The 17,907-nt window shown below is 34.0% G+C and overlaps 1 protein-coding gene across 1 annotated transcript; it reads left to right on the top strand.

Annotated features, from left to right (window-relative positions):
- Nucleotides 1-1,651: 1,651 nt before the first annotated feature.
- otomp (otolith matrix protein) lies at nucleotides 1,652-16,811 on the top strand. The gene is made up of 9 exons (XM_056467648.1): nucleotides 1,652-2,499; nucleotides 3,666-3,802; nucleotides 4,240-4,342; nucleotides 4,438-4,623; nucleotides 5,971-6,145; nucleotides 8,004-8,071; nucleotides 8,465-8,649; nucleotides 12,361-12,532; nucleotides 16,226-16,811. Exons 1-9 carry the CDS (start codon nucleotides 2,268-2,270, stop codon nucleotides 16,234-16,236), a joined length of 1,269 nt encoding a protein of 422 aa, XP_056323623.1. The 5' UTR covers nucleotides 1,652-2,267; the 3' UTR covers nucleotides 16,237-16,811.
- The last annotated feature ends 1,096 nt before the right edge of the window (nucleotides 16,812-17,907 follow it).

Here is a 17,907-nt window from a genome sequence, read left to right as displayed (position 1 = left end):
CTAGCATTAGTCATAACACCTTTTCGGCTAATGATTTCTGGCTCTTCATCTATTTGCTTTGGTATTTCTCTCCTTCGGTAAAGCTATAAGAGGAACATTTCACCCCAAAATTTGTTCCAAACGTGCTTGAGTTTCTTTTTGTTAAAAACAGAGAAATATATTCTGAAGAATGTTAAAAAACATGACTTCTATTGTATTTTTCTTCCCACTGTTGACGTCAGAGGCTACTTTTTTCCCAACATTCTTAAGAATCTCTTGTTTTGTGTTCAGCAGAAGAAAGAAATTCATAAGACTAGTTAGAACCACTTGAATGTGAGCAACTATTTGTTTTGGGTGAACAAACTCTTTAACTAATTCATTTATAATGTTCCAATGCTCCCTGCAATGTTGTGATTTTCTAAACCGCTATGAGCAGTTTTACATCTGAATGTAGTTCTTTAAATGTATGTGGTCATTTACTTCACCGTTTACACGGACATATAGGTGCTTAAAGAAAGCAAAATGTCCTTGCCATGATAGGAGTCAAGGAGCCAGTGGCCTGACAGTTTTTTTTTGTTCTAAAATAGCTTGTTGATTAATGGCCATGTCATTTTCTATATGGGAAAAAAGGATAGGGAGTCAGGGGCACTGAAGGGCAGAGAGATAAGCCGTCTGATGGCCCTCAAGTGACTAGCCACAATTCTGCTCCACTCAATATCATAGATTTTTCATGTATAATCAATGCAGTGCAATATTTGTGGGCATTTATGGCACTGAGGTCAGTGTTGTGTGAAAGCAATTGCAACTCGGGGGAAATGTATGCTTTGCTTTTTTCCTCTTTTGTTTGCAGCCACATGGAAAAACAAATGGAAGAAATTAATTTAGAAAACACTTTGAAAGCTGACTTTACTGTTGAAATATTGAACCAGTTGCCATTTTTGAGCCACTTATTCCTGAGAAACAAAGTAAGAATTTTCATTTGTTTTTGTGATTTTCGTTTGTTTTAGCTTAGTTTTTTCAGGTTCAGTTACGAATATCATGCCATCGATTCGCTTCAATTTGATATCACGGTGCATTGACGATGCTTTCAACACACAATTTTAACAGCACAACAATTCTTGTATTAAAATGTATAAATATATTTATATATTATTTGTAATACAATTTTGTCCTGTAATACTCAGATATATGAACTGTACCTTTAAAAACTCAAGTACATGCACAGAACGACATGGAATTTAAATATCCCGCTTGCTTTCTGAGCATTGTCGAGTGAGTTCATATACAATCTGAATTGTGCAGAATTTCTGCCTTAAGTAGTTGGAGCATTTTACAGGAACATGATTTGAAAGTTTTCAAAAACTCAACAAAACACTCTGGCCAAATTTAATACCCTTTTGTTATGTTTGTGGCTGTTTTTGCCCCGTTGACTTCCACTAAAACAACACTTTTTGATTGCAAAGCCATGACACCATATTGTCATATATTCTTGATTGTTAGTGGTTTTTCCTGTTGGAAAGAGGTAAAATGAACAATTTTCACTGTTTATCAACATAAAAATCTAAATAAGGACCTCAGCTTTTAGAGCATAGTAAACATAGTAAGTGTATTTATGCGTGCATAGTATAATTTGCTGTTTTACTTCATAGAACTCCATATAAAAGCCATAAACGTTTTTGAACAGGCCTATCTAAAGGTTAAATAGTGCCAACTGATGATCAACAGTAAAAATGAGAAGTTGTAGTAAATTTGAACAGTACCCAAGGGTTAAGAAGAATTATGTAATGTTTTGGCCACATTTGCACATCAGTGTATGTGTACCCTTATAGGCTTGTCTTTGGCTCTGAAATGCTGTGTTGTATCTCATAGTTGACTCTTGTCTCTTTTAATAAAGCATTGATTATGGGGATATTGACATGAGAATTAGGATGCAGAGAAGGTATCATGTTGCCTATATGCTTCCTCGACTGCGTAGGGGCACAAAAGAACCTCCTGTTGCCCCTCCGTCCAGATCTCCAATCAAACTTGGCTTTATTCGGACCTTCGGTTTAATCTCGGGGAGCTTTAGAAGCTGTCCACAAAAAGCTATTGTATCTTACTTAATTATAACCTCAGAAATGATCTGACCTGGCCGGTGCCAGGTGCAGTGAAGTGTGCAAAAGCTTGCATGCCATGAGGTCCCATTGGATAAGGAAAGAAACATTAGATGGCCATCGTGATCGGATAAGTGGAAAATAATCTAACAATGTTAGATCTAAAAAAAAAAAGCAAACTTCGGTAAAGAACTAATGGAAAGTCGTTCCCTCCCATTTTGGTTTCTGAGACTGGTGGGTACCCTAAAAAGGGAGCAATATGAGCCCAAAGCCTCTTTTTTCACCATTACTTCCCACACCTCCTCTGTGAGTTTGAGCCCATTTGGAAGGTTACTGTTCAAAGTCAGCATGGATCTTCCAGGAGGACATCTTGCTGTGGTGCTGTTCCTGTTTGTTCTGGTTTCCATGTCCACTGAAAACAACATTAGTAAGTATTGTGTTTACATGTTCTCAGTTTTATAAATGTTTTATGATATGTGACAAGAAATATTTTTCTTTTGCTTTTTGTACTTGAGTCATCTGGGATCTGACTGAATACTGGATGCACATCGCTTGGGTTGCTTCATGTAGTAATTCGTTTCTGAAAAAGTAAAAAAAAATGTAGCTTTTTTCAGGTAAATATAAAATGACTTTAAATGTTAGTCATTAGTTTGGGAGCATTCATGCTTTTTTTTTTAAAGTCATATTCTGAAATATTACTTTCAATAAAAAGTAGCTGTTTATTAAATCTATGGGAATATATATATATATATATTTTTTTTTTTTACATTTTCTCTTGATTTGATTTTGATCTGTTTTTTTTTCATCATTATTATACAGTTTTGGTTACCACATAATTTTCCAGAAATCATACTAATATTCATATTTGGTGCTCAAAATACATTTCTGATTATTATTAGTGGGAATGATTAAAAGTCTAAATACATTTATAATGTTGCAAAAATGTATTTAAAAGTAAATACATTTAAATGGTTTCAATCAGCATATTAGAACACTGAAAAGTAATTTTGAAATGTACTCACATAGAAAAGAGTTACTTTTCAATCTTAGTTTTCTAATCAATTAATTTATTTAGTTTTATTATGAATAGTTAATTTATTTCCAAAATACATGTGCTTTGAAGATGCTTACATATATACAGTTGAAGTCAGAATTATAAGCCCCCTTGAATTATTAACCCCCTGTTTATTTCTGTTTAACGGAGAGAAGATTTTTTTTCAACATATATATATATATATATATATATATATATATATATATATATATATATATATATATATATATATATATATATATAAAATGATAAATTACAAATAAAATATTATCTATAAATATATAATTAAAATTAATAAATGTAATCAAATATAAATATAATATTTATTTTATTTATTTATATATTTTTTTAAACATGTACAGTTTTGTGGTCCCTACATTCCCATACTTTTTCAAATAGCTTCACTTTTATAAAACAGTTTGTAAAATATTAGTGTGAGTTACTTTTGGCTGGTAGCTTTGCAGTGAACATGCACATCTTGAATAACAGTTGATATTTGCCATTCTTTGAAAAATATACAAATTTTTCCCTTTTTGCAGTCAGATGGTGCACAGTGTCTGATGCCGAAGATCAGAAGTGTTTGGATTTAGCTGGAAATGCCACAGCCAGGAACCTTCGCGGACAACTAGTGTGTGTGAGGGGCCAAAGTCCCACCGACTGCATGAAGCAAATCAAGGTTGTAAAAAGTACTTACCAAAAAGCATATTTAAAGGGGTAGTTCACCCAAACCTGAAAATTCAGCCATTTACTCATCATTCACTTATTACAAACCTGTTTGAGTTTCTTTTCATCCATTAAACACAAATTAAGACATTTTGAAAAATATTGAAAATCTCTAACCATTGACTTCCATAATATTTTTTTTCCTACTATGGAATTCAGTGGTTGCAGGTTTCTAACATTGTTCAAAATAACTACCCCTGTAAATATTAAGTATATTTTCATTTTTGGGTGAACTGTCGCTTTAATTAGATATAGTGTGTAGAAATCATTGTAATATTGCAAGGCTTTCTGATTTAAAATGATACTATTGTGCTAATTTTTGCTTCTACTTTTTGATTTTCTTGCACTCAATCAAATTCTCAACTGGTTAAATGGCAAAAAATGGCACAGAATGGTACTGCAGATGCCTCTACTATGTATGCGGATGAAATCTACACAGCTGGATTTTGCTATGGCTTAGACGTGGCTGTAGGAGAGTCTTATAACGGTGTGGGTGAGTATGTTCCAACATTTAAAACAATGGCTAAAGATGTTTCAGACTGGAATTATAGAGCCTGACGTCAGCGTGTGTTTTTGTGTCTGGCGCAGATGGCATTAATTATTATGTAGTTGCTCTGGCACGGACGTCATCCAGTGATCTTTCACTGCTGGAGATGCACGAGCGCAGCTCTTGTCACCCAGGGATGAGAACTACAGTGGGCTGGACCGTCCCCATCGGCTTCCTGGTCAACACATCACAGATTAGTGTGGATGTGCAATGCAACTTTCCTCACGGTGAGATGCTGTTTTTCTGTTGAATTTGAATTAAATTAAATTTGAGTTTTTTTCCTGTTAAATATTTCTGTTTTAAATGACTTTTACATTTATTTGTTCTATTTTTCCATTTTATTTTCTATTTGAAGTATTCTGAGCTCCATTTAAAATGTTTTAATGCTTCATATTAATGCTTTTTTATTTTAATTGAAAACATTTTACAATTTAACATTTTATATATGTATAAAACATTTCTATATGTAACATTTAATATACATTTATACAGTATATAAAACTTATAGATTTGCAATTTTAAGAACTATATTTTGTTTAAATTTTTTTACGTCTGGTTTAACTAAGCGTGAGCTGCAGATGCCCAAAATAAATGCTCTCAGATATAATATCTACAGCACAGGTGTCAGTGACAAAGTTTCTGGAGGGCCACAGCTCTGCACAGTTTAGTTCCAACCATACTAATTAATCCAAACCAAACTAATTAAGTCCTTCAGGCTTGTTTGAAACCTGCAGGTAAGTGTGTTGGAGCAGGGTTGGAACTAAACTTTGCAGTTTGACTGTGAGTTTGACACTCCAGATTTACAGTGTTTTACCTGATTGAAATGTTTTTTATTTAATTGTATTTAATTGAACACTTTTGCTTTGTAGACGTTAATATGTATGTATATCTAATTTATTATAACTAATATTTATTTATTAATATATATATAATACTACTTGATTATTTATTTTTTTAAACTTTTTTTGGTATTTTTGTATTGTGTAGGCTGTCTTTGTCTTTGCTATACTTTTCAATTAGCTTTACTTTAATAATTCAGTGTATAAAACATTAGTGTGAGCTACCTTTGGCTGGTAGCTTTGTAACAGACATATATATCTTGAAATAAAGTTGATTTTCATAAACAAAACATGTTTGATTACATTTAAAGCTTGAAAATGTTTTACAATTCATCATAATTTATAATTATTATTAATTTATGTAGTTTTACAACTTATACAATTGTAATTTTTAGGAAGTATAATGGTATAAATTTCCATTTTACTCCTGTTAAAAATAAAACAATGGTGAAAAATATGATTCCTCCAAGTTTTACTATATTATATTACCATGATTTATTTACATTCCTTTTTGGCTTGTATCTTGAAGTTATTGCCATTAGATAGATCAGCTGTTGTTTTACAAAAGCGCTTAACATCTGGTTTAACGTCTGGTGAGCTGCACATGCACACAAAGTAATGCTCTCAGATATAATATTTGCAGTGCTTACACCTGGTTGAAATGCAAATCGAGATTGTAATTGCAACTTTTGGAAGCCGCTTAAATAGTCATCTGCTTCTCCATGTGGTTTATAGCGGTCGGAGATTTCTTTGGATACAGCTGCGTCCCAGGCGTAAAGGACCCAGAACACGATCCCAAAGGAAACAACCCAAGGAATCTGTGTGAGGCCTGCATCGGGGACGAGAACGACCGCCACATTTGTGCCAACAACCCTCGGGAACGGCACTTTGGAGAGGCTGGAGCTTTGAGGTGCAGTAGAGATGTGAAATAATGCATGTTTCCTATTGGAAGCATTACTTAAAATATGATTTTTTTTGTCTGTATAGCCAAGAGTATTGAAATGCTTAATGGGCTTGTTAAACAAAATTTTGATGTGCAAATGCCTTTTGAAATTAATTTAAAGACCATTTTCTCTGGATTTGCTATTAATATGTACGTGTTTTGAGTAAAATTCGCAGTTGTGGCTTATTGTTGTATTAAAATAAGAATATTATCATTTAGGGCAGTGGTCTCAAACTCTATTCCTGCAGGGCCGCATCTCTGCACATTTTAGCTCCCATCACCTCAAACTCACCACCTGCTTAATAATCTCTAGTAGTCTTGAACACCTTGGTTAGTTGGATCAACTGTGTTTGACTAGGGTTGAAGGAAAACTGTGCAGAGCTGCGGCCCTCCTGGAATCCAGTTTGAGGCCTATGATTTAGGACATTTATTATTAATTATATTAAATAAAGTATTAAATTAAATATCCCATGTTCTTCTTAAATATTGTGGTAATATGTTTTACATTATTTAAGGTAAAGAAAAATATGGAATGTTTTATATTGACAAATTTACCAGACGTTTTCTGCAATTAATGCTCTTAATAATAATAATAATAATAATAATAATAATAATAATAATAATTCTTTTGTGAAATTTTGAAGATGTAAACACAAATATATAATGTATTCAAAACTTGGCTATTAATCTCAAATCCAGAGCACAGAAATTAACTTTTAAAGGGATTTTTTTCTTTCAAATTTTAAATTTTCTGCTAAAATCTATTATTTTTTAATTCATATATTTTTTATATTAATTGTAAATTTATCGGGCGACGCAGTGGTGCAGTAGGTAGTGCTGTCACCTCACAGCAAGAAGGTCGCTGGTTTGAGCCTCGGCTGGGTCAGTTGGCGTTTCTGTGTGGAGTTTGCATGCTCTCCCTGTGTTGGCGTGGGTTTCCGCCGGGTGCTCCGGTTTCCCCCACAGTCCAAAGACATGTGGTACAGCTGAATTGGGTAGGCTATATTGTCCGTAGTGTATGTGTGTGTGAATGAATTTGTTTGGATGTTTCCCAGAGACGGGTTGCAGCTGGAAGGGCATCCGCTGCATAAAACATGTGCTGGATAAATTGGCAGTTTATTCCACTGTGGCGGCCCCGGATTAGTAAAGGGACTAAGCAGAAAAGAAAATGAATGAAGGAATGTAAATTTATCAAAGATTTTACAAATTACAACTTTATGTTCTTTAAATTCTTTATTTATTTATTTATTTATTTCATTGGTGTTTAACAAGACCATACATAGTAATTACAACATAGGAAAAATTACAGACTGTCTTAGTTTTCTTATTTTCCCTACTATCCCCTATAGAAAATAATAATAATAATAATAATAATAATAATAATAATAATAATAATAATAATAATAATAATAATAATAATAATAAATAAATAAAAATAATAAAAAATAATAATTAAGCAAGTTTACAATAAAAAACTATTTTTTTCTTGAAAAGTTTGTGTTAAGAAGTCAATATTTCCTCTTTCCAATTATTTTGGTTTTCTTATTTTAGCGTTAAAAATAGGTAAAAAGATAAAAAGTATTTATTTACTATTAATTACATTATAAAGATCACATAATCCTTCAGAAAGCATTGTAATATTTCACAGCAGTTTGGCTGCAAAATGGCTGCTAACACAGCCTTATTAAAAGTATTCTGTATTATTATAAATGTCATTACTGTCATTTATGCTCCATTTCTTGTGTCTTTATTGAGCAAAATATGTAAAACAAGGTCATATATTTTATAAGTATGATTTATATGCATTATTATTTTTAAAATGCAGGTGTGTGGCAGAAAATCTTGGCGACGTTGCTTTTGTTAAGCACACTACAGTCTTTGACAACATGCAGGGTAAGTAGTGCAGGCTGTAAGAACATGAGAAGAAAAAAAAAAGTCCCGATGCAGTAAGATTTTTCAAGTCGGTTTCTTATTAAATGGAATTTTTAAGGGACTGATGGAGGACAATCGTAGCCTTCACTTGATGATCTGGATCATGTTTCACTGGCTGACAGACACAGGAGGGCAGTATTTCACAACAATGCATCTCTTTGTGTGCCTGCTGGGATCTGTGAAACCCTTGTTTTTAGTATCAGTAAACCCAGTAAGCCAAGTTCAGGGATTATAGATTCTAATTTTATAGAGATATAGATTTGTTTACCAAAGCCTGCACAACTTTCAAGCTTTTAAACTTAAAAAAATGGCAAAATTTTCACTGCATGTAAACAGCACTTTTTTAAATTTAAGGTAAGAACCAGGAGTCTTGGGCGCTGGACTTGGAGCTGGAAGACTTGAAGCTCTTGTGTCCTGACGGGAGTGAAGCGAACCTGTTCCAGCATGAGAGCTGCCACCTGGCTGTAGTGCCAACCAATGCCGTGGTAGTGCGTTTGGAGGACAAATGCCGCGTTTACAAGTTCTTGGAACGTGTGCAGGTCAGGAGAGACAGCCACACAGTCACACGTTACAGTCCAAAAAATCTGAGAACACTTTGAAAATCCAGGACTCTTTTACACTTACACCTACTGTAGAAAAGAAGTAGAGGAAAGAAAAAGTAGGCCTGTTTTTTGCGAAGTGGTGAAGCATTTATTTTGATGGTGTTTTGATGGAAACTTTAAACTACTTCTGTGCATGTCATCTTATAATTAGTAGATCTGTTTAAAGGGTTAGATCACCCAAAAATGAAATTTCCACTCACCCTTCACTAAAACTTTTTTGAGTTTCTTTCTTCTGCTGAACACAAGAGAAATTTTTTTGAAAAATGCTGGTGACTTCTATAGTCATTTTCCCCCTGCTCTGGATGTTGATGGGTCCAAGCAACCAGTAGCAGTCTTAGTAGTAGTACACTTTGGACAAAGTAGAACTATTTAAGGTGAATTGAAGTAATACTTAAATGAGAGTTAATTAACATAGTTGCAAAGTTACCAACACTGTAATGACATCAATAAGGGATACATTTACAGCTTATGTTAAGTTTACGCTTACGGTTAAGGTTATGCACTTCTACATGATTGTTATCTAATTGTTATTGCCCTCTGATTTTGGGAAAAATTTACATTTATTGTTGGGTTTAGGGGTGGGGAATTGGTATGGATTACATTTTCGAGCAAAAATGACGTTCCAGTATAAACATAGATGTTGATCCAGGATGGCATCATACTTGGCAAAAATATCTACCTACTACACTAAAGTTTGTTGGCAAGTGTTAGTTGGCATAAATGCAAAGATACTAATGTCTTAGTATAGGGCTGCACGATATTTAAAAAATACGATATTGCGTTTTTTGTTTTTTTTCTGCGATAAATATTGCCACATGAATTTCATAAGATGAATAGCTCTATTTATCAGTTTTTCTGGGGAGTCTTACTGTATTCAGGTACAGTAATAACAATGCAAAAATGCTTTTCTTACTTTGCATTGTCTTGTTTCTAGTCCAAATACCGAAAAATTCTTAGATCAAGTAAAAATATTGTATATTTTTTCATCTTCAGAAGACTCAAAATTAGGAGTTTTTCCCTAAAACAAGCAAAATGATCTTCCATTATGGTAAGTAAAATAATCTTGTTTATGCTTTGAAATGTAGATATTTGGACTAGAAACAAACATTTTTTTTTGCATAAATTGTATAAATTCTGTATAAATTATTAAATACAATTAATCTTTGTTACACTTCCAAACATTATAATTTTTATGCCCATATATCTTAAACTCTTGAAATGGTCAGTCACAGGCTTTAAAAACACATGCAGATGATAAACCTTCACCCTGTTATGCAGGCATGTCCAAGCTCGGTCCTGGAGGGCCGGTGTCCTGCAAAGTTTAGTTCCAACCCCAATTAGACACACCTGGGCTAGCTAATCAAGCACTTACTAGTCTTTCCAGAAACATCCGTGCAGGTGTGTTGAGGCAAGTTGGAGCTAAAATCTGCAGGACACCGGCCCTCCAGGACCGAGTTTGGACACCCCTGCTGTTATGGATAAACTTAGCAGCGACTACAAATCATGTGTTCTGTAGCTCCTTGTCAACTATAATTCATCATTGCAGATCTTGCGATGTGACTATTGCAGATGCGCACATTGTGATATCGATGCTGAATTGATATATTGTGCAGCCCATCTTTAGTAAGAGTTAGTTGGCAGTCAAAAGTTACTAACACTAACAGGATTTATGAAAAGTTTCAAATTCTATAATTTAATATGCTATGGTATAAAAAGAGCTCGTTGATGTTGCAATGTTACGTTACATTAGAAATTAGTTGATGTAACTGACACGTTACACTCAAAAAATTATTACTGCTGCTTTTTCAAACTAACCATTTAAAATGAACTAAAACAACACAATTCTTGTAATTTCTTTAGGTAATTTATTTGTTTTATGATCAGTCCACTTAAATTTGTAAACCATTAAGTTAACTTAAGCGTTTTGTGTTGGGACAACATGAAGAAATTGTGTTGGTCCAACTACCTGGTTAGGGGATTTCTAGTTCCCAGCTTGCTTTGTGTGGGATTGAATTAGGAGAGGGAAATTTTGACAATAAAACTAATCTTAGGTGTTTAAAGTTAATAGAAAGACTTGTTAGAGTTTAATCTGCACTTTAGGATTTAGAAGATTTTCATGTAGTGCTTGAGTTTTAAGATTACCACCTTGCAAAAGCACCTATGCTTTTTGGTGTTGGCAGATAAATTAGTAAAAATGCAGTTTGTTGCTTTGCTTAGTGAGCAATAACTGTCCTAAAATTAGTTTTGAGATGAGTCTCAATCAACAGTATATTTAACTATATATATTTAAGCTCTTTTAGTTAATTTAGGATAACTTCAAATAAAACTAAGAGACATTGAAATGTACGACACATAATAGACATACATTATATTATCAGATCTTTTAGTTTAAATTAAATAAAAATACAAACGTATTTAAACTTTTATTTGATAAAATTATGTTGGACCAACTCAATTGCATTTAATTGCGTAAATAGTTTTTTGTTAGTTGGTGCTAAACAAATTTATTGGATGGAAATCCTGCCCTCAATTAAATTGAGTTCATACAATACATTTTTTTTTAGTGTACTAATGCTATAAGTTAGTTGACATGGTAGCAAAGTTAGTAACACTGATGGGAATTACATTACATGAAGTTGCAAAATTATACTAGTCAATTATTCTAATTACAGTACATTTGACAGAGTGTCTAAAGGGGACCCACAAAACAAGTATATGTAAAGTTTGTAAGATTTATGTTGTTGTAGACACTAATTCTAGGTTAATTTATATTTCTTTCTTTTTAATTCAGATTTTGACTAAACTGTATGCATTTGGGGCCAGTAAGAATGCATTAAATTTCTGCATTAAAAGTTATAAATACATACATTGTTACAAACTATTTCTATTTCAAATAAATAATGCTGTGCCGCTGAACTTATATCAAAAAATCTAAATTCAACACAAAATAAATAAATTGAAGCATATACATAATATTTCTCAGTCTTCTTAGACTTTTGGACTGTATTGCACTACACACACACAGACACACAGAAATGCCACGGATTACATAATGACATTTATAGTGCCGGGCAGTTACACAGTCTCTGGATATCACGTTTGATTCGCTTTTTTATTGCATTATCTGTGAAATAATATAAAAGGAGTAAAAGGTTAAAAAAGAAAAATCCCTTTTGTAGATTTCAGAGCATGAAATCCTCATTGGAAGTGTTGTTCCTGCACATTAGCGGCCAATGCTATGATTAAACGAACCCTGGCTAAACCTATATTAACAATGGTATCTCTGAACATCTCGGGTATTACACAGATTACATCAGGCTGACTTATGCGTTCAATACATCCAGCCTGAGCCCTGTGGTGATCATTGATTTTCACAAGACACCGTCTTACATTACAGTATGTCATTAAGGGAGGATGACACTACAGAGGAGAACTAGCACACATACTGAACAAAGCAGTGCAGGATGTGAGCAAAGAGTGTAGAGAAGCTCCAGTATTTGCAAATGAAACAAAATATGCATATTTATATGTCAAACTTACACCCACTCTCTCTTTTGTTTGCTTTTCTACAAGGGTTTGAGAAATTCTGCTTGATCGCACTTGCTCTTTTTCTTATTTTGCTTGTTCTTGGTTCTCTGTTGTTTCTAGAACGCATTTGGTAACACCACTGAAGGATTCTCTCTGTTCAGCTCGGTGAATTATGGGCAGCCTGATGTGCTGTTCAGCGATTCCACCAAAAAGTTGCTCCGCGTCATGGGGACCTACACTTCCTGGCTGGGACCCAGTTACACCACCATACTGAGGGCCTTTGAGTGTGAAGGTAAAGTTGAGGGAACATGACTGTAATTACATTTATTATATTTATCCTTCATTTTTGGGAACAAGGGATAGTTCATTCAAAAATTAAGATTTGCTGTAAATTTATTCATCCAAAATGTGGGTGAAATTTTCCCCTTCAGTTGTTTATTTGATTTTTAGCTGAAACTGTGGTCCTTTGTGCATCATAAAATGCAAGTTAATAGCTACCAGAACTTTCAGGGGCCATTTGCACAATGTTTTTTAGCCAAAACACAGTTTTTTTGTGTGTGTGTTTTGTTTGTTCGTTTACATGACAGTGGTATTTTAGGAATTGTAAACATTTTTTTACACCACGCCCACACTAATAAGTTTTTATTTAAAAACACATATTTCGGGCTTTTGTCCACACCGAGACAGCGTTTTTAGGTAATAAAATTGTATCTTGTAACGCTGTTTTCAAGTTGCAGTATGGACTGTGAAACTGGAGGCTTTTTAAAAAACTATGAAGCATTTTAGTCATGTGACGACATTGTAAAGCAGATGTTTTGATTTCTGTCCATTTTGACAGCTTTATAAAAGATTAATGTCAGTTTGTACATGCTTCATATTGCCTCTCTTCAATGGACATGGAATGTTTACTTAGATTTATGAGCTCGTCCATACTGTAAGGGTAAGCGATGTTGTCAGCAGGGTACTGATCTTTGAAGCAGTCCAATATTTCAGCGTATTTGTTTTGATACGTCTCCCAGTGGACATTCTTACTCGCTTTTGCAACTTTATATTCTTGTGTTACTCTAAACAACAACAACTTAATTTCACTGTCAGTTCATTTAAAGCAATCTGAGATTTTTTTCAACATTTTGCTGCGACGTTTCAAAGAAATGGAAAGAAAATAAACAGCAGGAGGATATGAGACAGGTAAAATCGTCTTACTGTGTGCATGTGGAGCACATGATTGAAAGCGTTTTAAGTCGTTTAAGTGTTTTAAGTCGTTTGTGTTGACATACAGTGCATCGGGAGAGTATTCATAGTGCGTCACTTTTTCCACATTTTTTGTGTTACACCCTTATTCCAAAAAGGATTTCCTCAAAATTCTACATACAATACCCCATAATGACAATGCAAATTTTTTTGTTTTTAATTGTTGCAAATTTATTGAAAATAATGTACAGAAGTATTCACAGCCTTTGCTCAATACTTTGTTGATGCACCTTTCGCAGCAAATACAGCCTCAAGTCTTTTTGAATATGATGCCACAATCTTGGCGCAACTGTCTTTGGGAATTTTTGCCCATTCCTCTTTGCAGTACCTATCAAGCTCTATCAGGATGGATGGGAAGCGACGGTGTACAGTTATTTTCAGATCTCTCCAGAGATATTCAATAGGATTTAGGGCTCTGGACATTCACAGAGTTGTTGTGAAGCCACTCCATTGATATTTTGGTGATGTGCTTTGGGTTGTTGTCCTGCTGGAAGATGAACCGTCGCCCCAGTCTGAGGTCAAGAGAACCCTGAAGCAGGTTTTCATTCAGGATGTCTCTATACAGTGGTGCATTCATCTTTCCCTCTATCCTGACTAGTCTTCCAGTTCCTGCTGCTGAAAAACATCCGCACAACATTTTGGCAAATTTCTAGGTGAGGAGATGCTTCCCCCTGGCCACTCTACCATACAGGCCTGATTGGTGGATTGCTGCACATATGGTTGTCCTTCTGTAAGGTTCTCCTCTCTCCACAGAAGAAAGCTGGAGCTCAGACAGATTGACCATCGGGTTATTGATCACCTCCCTGACTAAGGCCCTTCTCCCCCTATCACTCAGCTTAGATGGCCGACCTGCTCTAGGAAGAGTCCTGGTGGTTCCAAACATCTTCCACTTACGGATGATGGAGGCCACTGTGCTCATTGGAACTTTCAGAGCAGCAGACATTTTTCAGTAACCTTCCCCAGCCTTGTGCCTCAAGACAATCCTGTCTTCGAGGTCTACAGACAATTTCTTTGTCTTCATGCTTGGTTTGTGCTTTGACATGCACTGTCAACCCTGGGACCTTATATAGACAGGTGTATGCCTTTTCAAATCATGTCCAGTCAACTGAATTTACCACAGGTGAACTCCAATTAAGCTGCTGAAACATCTCAAGAATGATCAGTGAAAACAGAATGTACCTGAGCTCAATTTAGAGCTTCACGGCAAAGGCTGTGAATACTTATGTACATGTGACTTTTCAGCTTTTTATTTTTATATAATTTTCAACAATTTCAAAAAATCCTTTTTCACATTGTCATTATGGGGTATTGTGTGTAGAATTTTGAGGAAATAAATGAATTTAATCCATTTTGGAATAAGGCTGTAACATAAACAAATGTGTAAAAAGTGAAGCGCTATGAATACTTTCCAGATGCACTGTAGCCTCAGTCTTTGAGAACGCCTCTCTTGTCAAACAACCGAAACAAGAATCTTTGAAAACGGTGAGATCATGCGCGTGTATAGTACGTGTTAGGGATGTGTCAATTTGTTGTTGTTGCTCAAGTGTTCGCTAACGCTTTATTAGTAAAGTGTGGATTTACAACAGCAAAGAAACATCATACACACACAGCAAATTATAAATAAACATCAGCATTGCCATGCGACCACAGACATGTCGTTACTTTTTTACAGGTTCTGTTTATTAACAAAGTGGCATCACCAGTCTTAACCTATGCCCTGTATCATGAAGCTGAATTAGCTGGTTGGCAGTTAAGTTTCAGTTTAGTTTGCACCAACCTTGTTTTTTGGGCAACATGATGGCAGCTCAACTTTAATCACTATTTGTTGCCATGGTATTATGAAGCAGCTAAGCTGAGCTACTTTCAATACCTAAAACCCAGAATTGGTTGAAACTAAACTGAAATTTAACTGGCTAGACAGTTAATCTGGCTTCATGTTATTGGACCCCGGACTACATGATTCATATTTTATTGGAAATGATATATGTAAACACAGATGGTTTTGATGTGTGAGCATGAAAACAAACAACAAAAAAAAAATACAATGGAAAAACTTTTCTGATTTAACTCCATCATTGTCGTGTAAACGTAGCCTCAGATTCAGAAAAAAATATAGTTGCAAAACAAAATAATTGTCTATGGCTACTAAGGATACATTGAAGTCTTATAAAGTTAAATAATTGCAAAACACAGAACATTTTTAGGTAACACTTTATTTTGATGGTCCATTTGAGTATTAGTAGACTGTCTGCTTAATATCTGTTGATACAGCTCTTTCAACAGACATTTAACTGACTATAAGAAACTTTACAAGTTCATGTCAATTTACACTAACCCTAATCCCAACCCCAACCTAACAGTCTACTTATAATCTATTGAGAGTTAATTAGTTGACATGTAGATGCAATGTAACTAAATTCAACAAACGGACCATTAAAATAAAGTGTGAACCATTTTTGCCAATATTTTCATTATTTCCCCACCCACTATGTAAAACTATATTTTGAAGCACATATTTGAAGTATACATATGGATGTATTCAAAACCCTCAAAAATATTATAACAATAAAAAAAGATTGGATGTATTTACAATACATACATCAATTAATTAATTACTAAAAGTTATTGCAAGCAAGTTATCATTATTAAAAAAAAAGCAATTGTTTTGTTTACCTAATATTTCCAACCAACATCATTACAAAAATCTCCTCTCTCTGTTTCTTATTCACTACAGGTTTGTGTTGATCTGATGAGGAAAGGGGAAACTGTAGACCTGGCCTCCATCGCTCTCACACAGACCCTAAAGCACTCTGTGTGCAGCGTGTTACTCTCGTATATGGGCTGAACACCACCTCTCGCCTGTGCTTTATAGTACTGCTATTACTCCTCTGTTTTCACAGTCTTTGTATGGCTTCATATATCTTATTTACTTCACTTCTCTGGTCTCTGCCGCTAAAGCCAAGTTCCTGTCATGTGAAAAAAAAATACAAAAATAAATGCAAAAAGATGTAAACTTTTGTGCAGAAAAGCACTGCAGGGGAACACACCACACACCATGAAAGGATTCTGCCTTGACTTTGTTGCCAATTCATTACAGTTCATTCAAGGGATGTAAATATTTTTGGCCACAAAGCGCAGCTCTTGTTTTGGTCTGCTTTAAGGCCCAAAGCATACTTTATGCAAGTACATGAACGCAAATGCTTTTTACAGTTAAAATAGATTTATTTCGTGTTATTTGTCGAAGACTATTATTAGTATGTCAGACTAAAATTGTGTTGCTTTTTTAACACATAGCTGAAAATAGCATATTCTACAGCAAGTTGTTTCTTTCAGATCATTTATTATTGTACATAATAATTAATCTCTTCCACATGATTAAAAATAAAAAAAGAGGTCATTCTAACATTTTATAGTACTACTGACTGAGTGTATTTCTCACAATTAAGATCATTTTTTAGCAAAATAAAAACAAAAGTCTAAATTGCAAGATGTGAATTGAAAACTCTAAGACAAAAGGTCAGGATTTCACAACTTTTAATCAATTCCAATTTCATACACTGGAAAACTCAAAAGGTTAAGGTAACTCAAACCATTTGAGGAAACCGATTGCAACAAACCATTTAAGTTAAAAAACTAATCTATATGAGTACTGTGAACTTACTCCATTTAAGTTGAAGTAATAAGGTATTTAACTCTTCCACACTGAGCTCAAAAATCTTTTCAAATGAGTAGAATTAACTTTCAGTCAATTTTGAGTTAACTACACTTATTTCATTTGATAAAGTTGACTGTTGGGTTTTACAGTGTATGTACAAATTTAGTTTGTTTATTGAGTACAATTAGTTTCTAATTGAGTTTAAATCAGGCTTTTTTTCTCAGGATTCTGAATTTTTATTTCATAATTTTCATACTTGCTGTTGCAAGCTTTCTTGCAGTTTTGTTTTTATTTCCATTGAATATACCATTTAGTTTTAAAAACTTGGGATTGGCTCAAGTCTTTTAAAATAATGTGTTAGGTCATGATTCTTAAAAATGGATCAGAACTGTGAAACTGAATTCAGACTTTTAATTTCAAAATTCTGAATTTAACCTTTGTGCACTGTTTAAATTTACTACCCTTTCGTTATATTCGGGATGAAAACATCCACTAAATAAACTACTATGAAAATGCATCAGATAATTTTTAGATCTTTTTTTTTTGCATAAATCTGTTAATCAATCTCAGTCCTGATCAAAACTACAAAATGTTTTTAAAATTACAGGATTTGAACTCTTTAAATGCCAAGTTTGCAAGTTATGTCATTGATTTGGTGGCGAAAAAACACCAAAAAATTTTCAAAATAAAAATTAGTTGTAGATTGGATTTTTTTCACTTTTATCACAGTTTTGGACATGTGAACGATCAGTAACAACATT

Source organism: Danio aesculapii, chromosome 2 (assembly GCF_903798145.1).
Source record: "Danio aesculapii chromosome 2, fDanAes4.1, whole genome shotgun sequence".
Lineage (NCBI taxonomy): Eukaryota > Metazoa > Chordata > Actinopteri > Cypriniformes > Danionidae > Danio > Danio aesculapii.
This window is presented reverse-complemented; position numbering and strand designations above follow the sequence as displayed.

What these genes read in the sequence shown, in the direction of transcription:
- otomp (XM_056467648.1), top strand. Translation starts at nt 2,268, where the DNA reads ATGGAAAGTCGTTCCCTCCCATTTTGGTTTCTGAGACTGGTGGGTACC. An exon ending in GTCCACTGAAAACAACATTA is followed by an intron (nt 2,500 to 3,665) that starts GTAAGTATTGTG and finishes CCCTTTTTGCAG; the next exon opens with TCAGATGGTGCACAGTGTCT. An exon ending in AGAGTCTTATAACGGTGTGG is followed by an intron (nt 4,343 to 4,437) that starts GTGAGTATGTTC and finishes TGTCTGGCGCAG; the next exon opens with ATGGCATTAATTATTATGTA.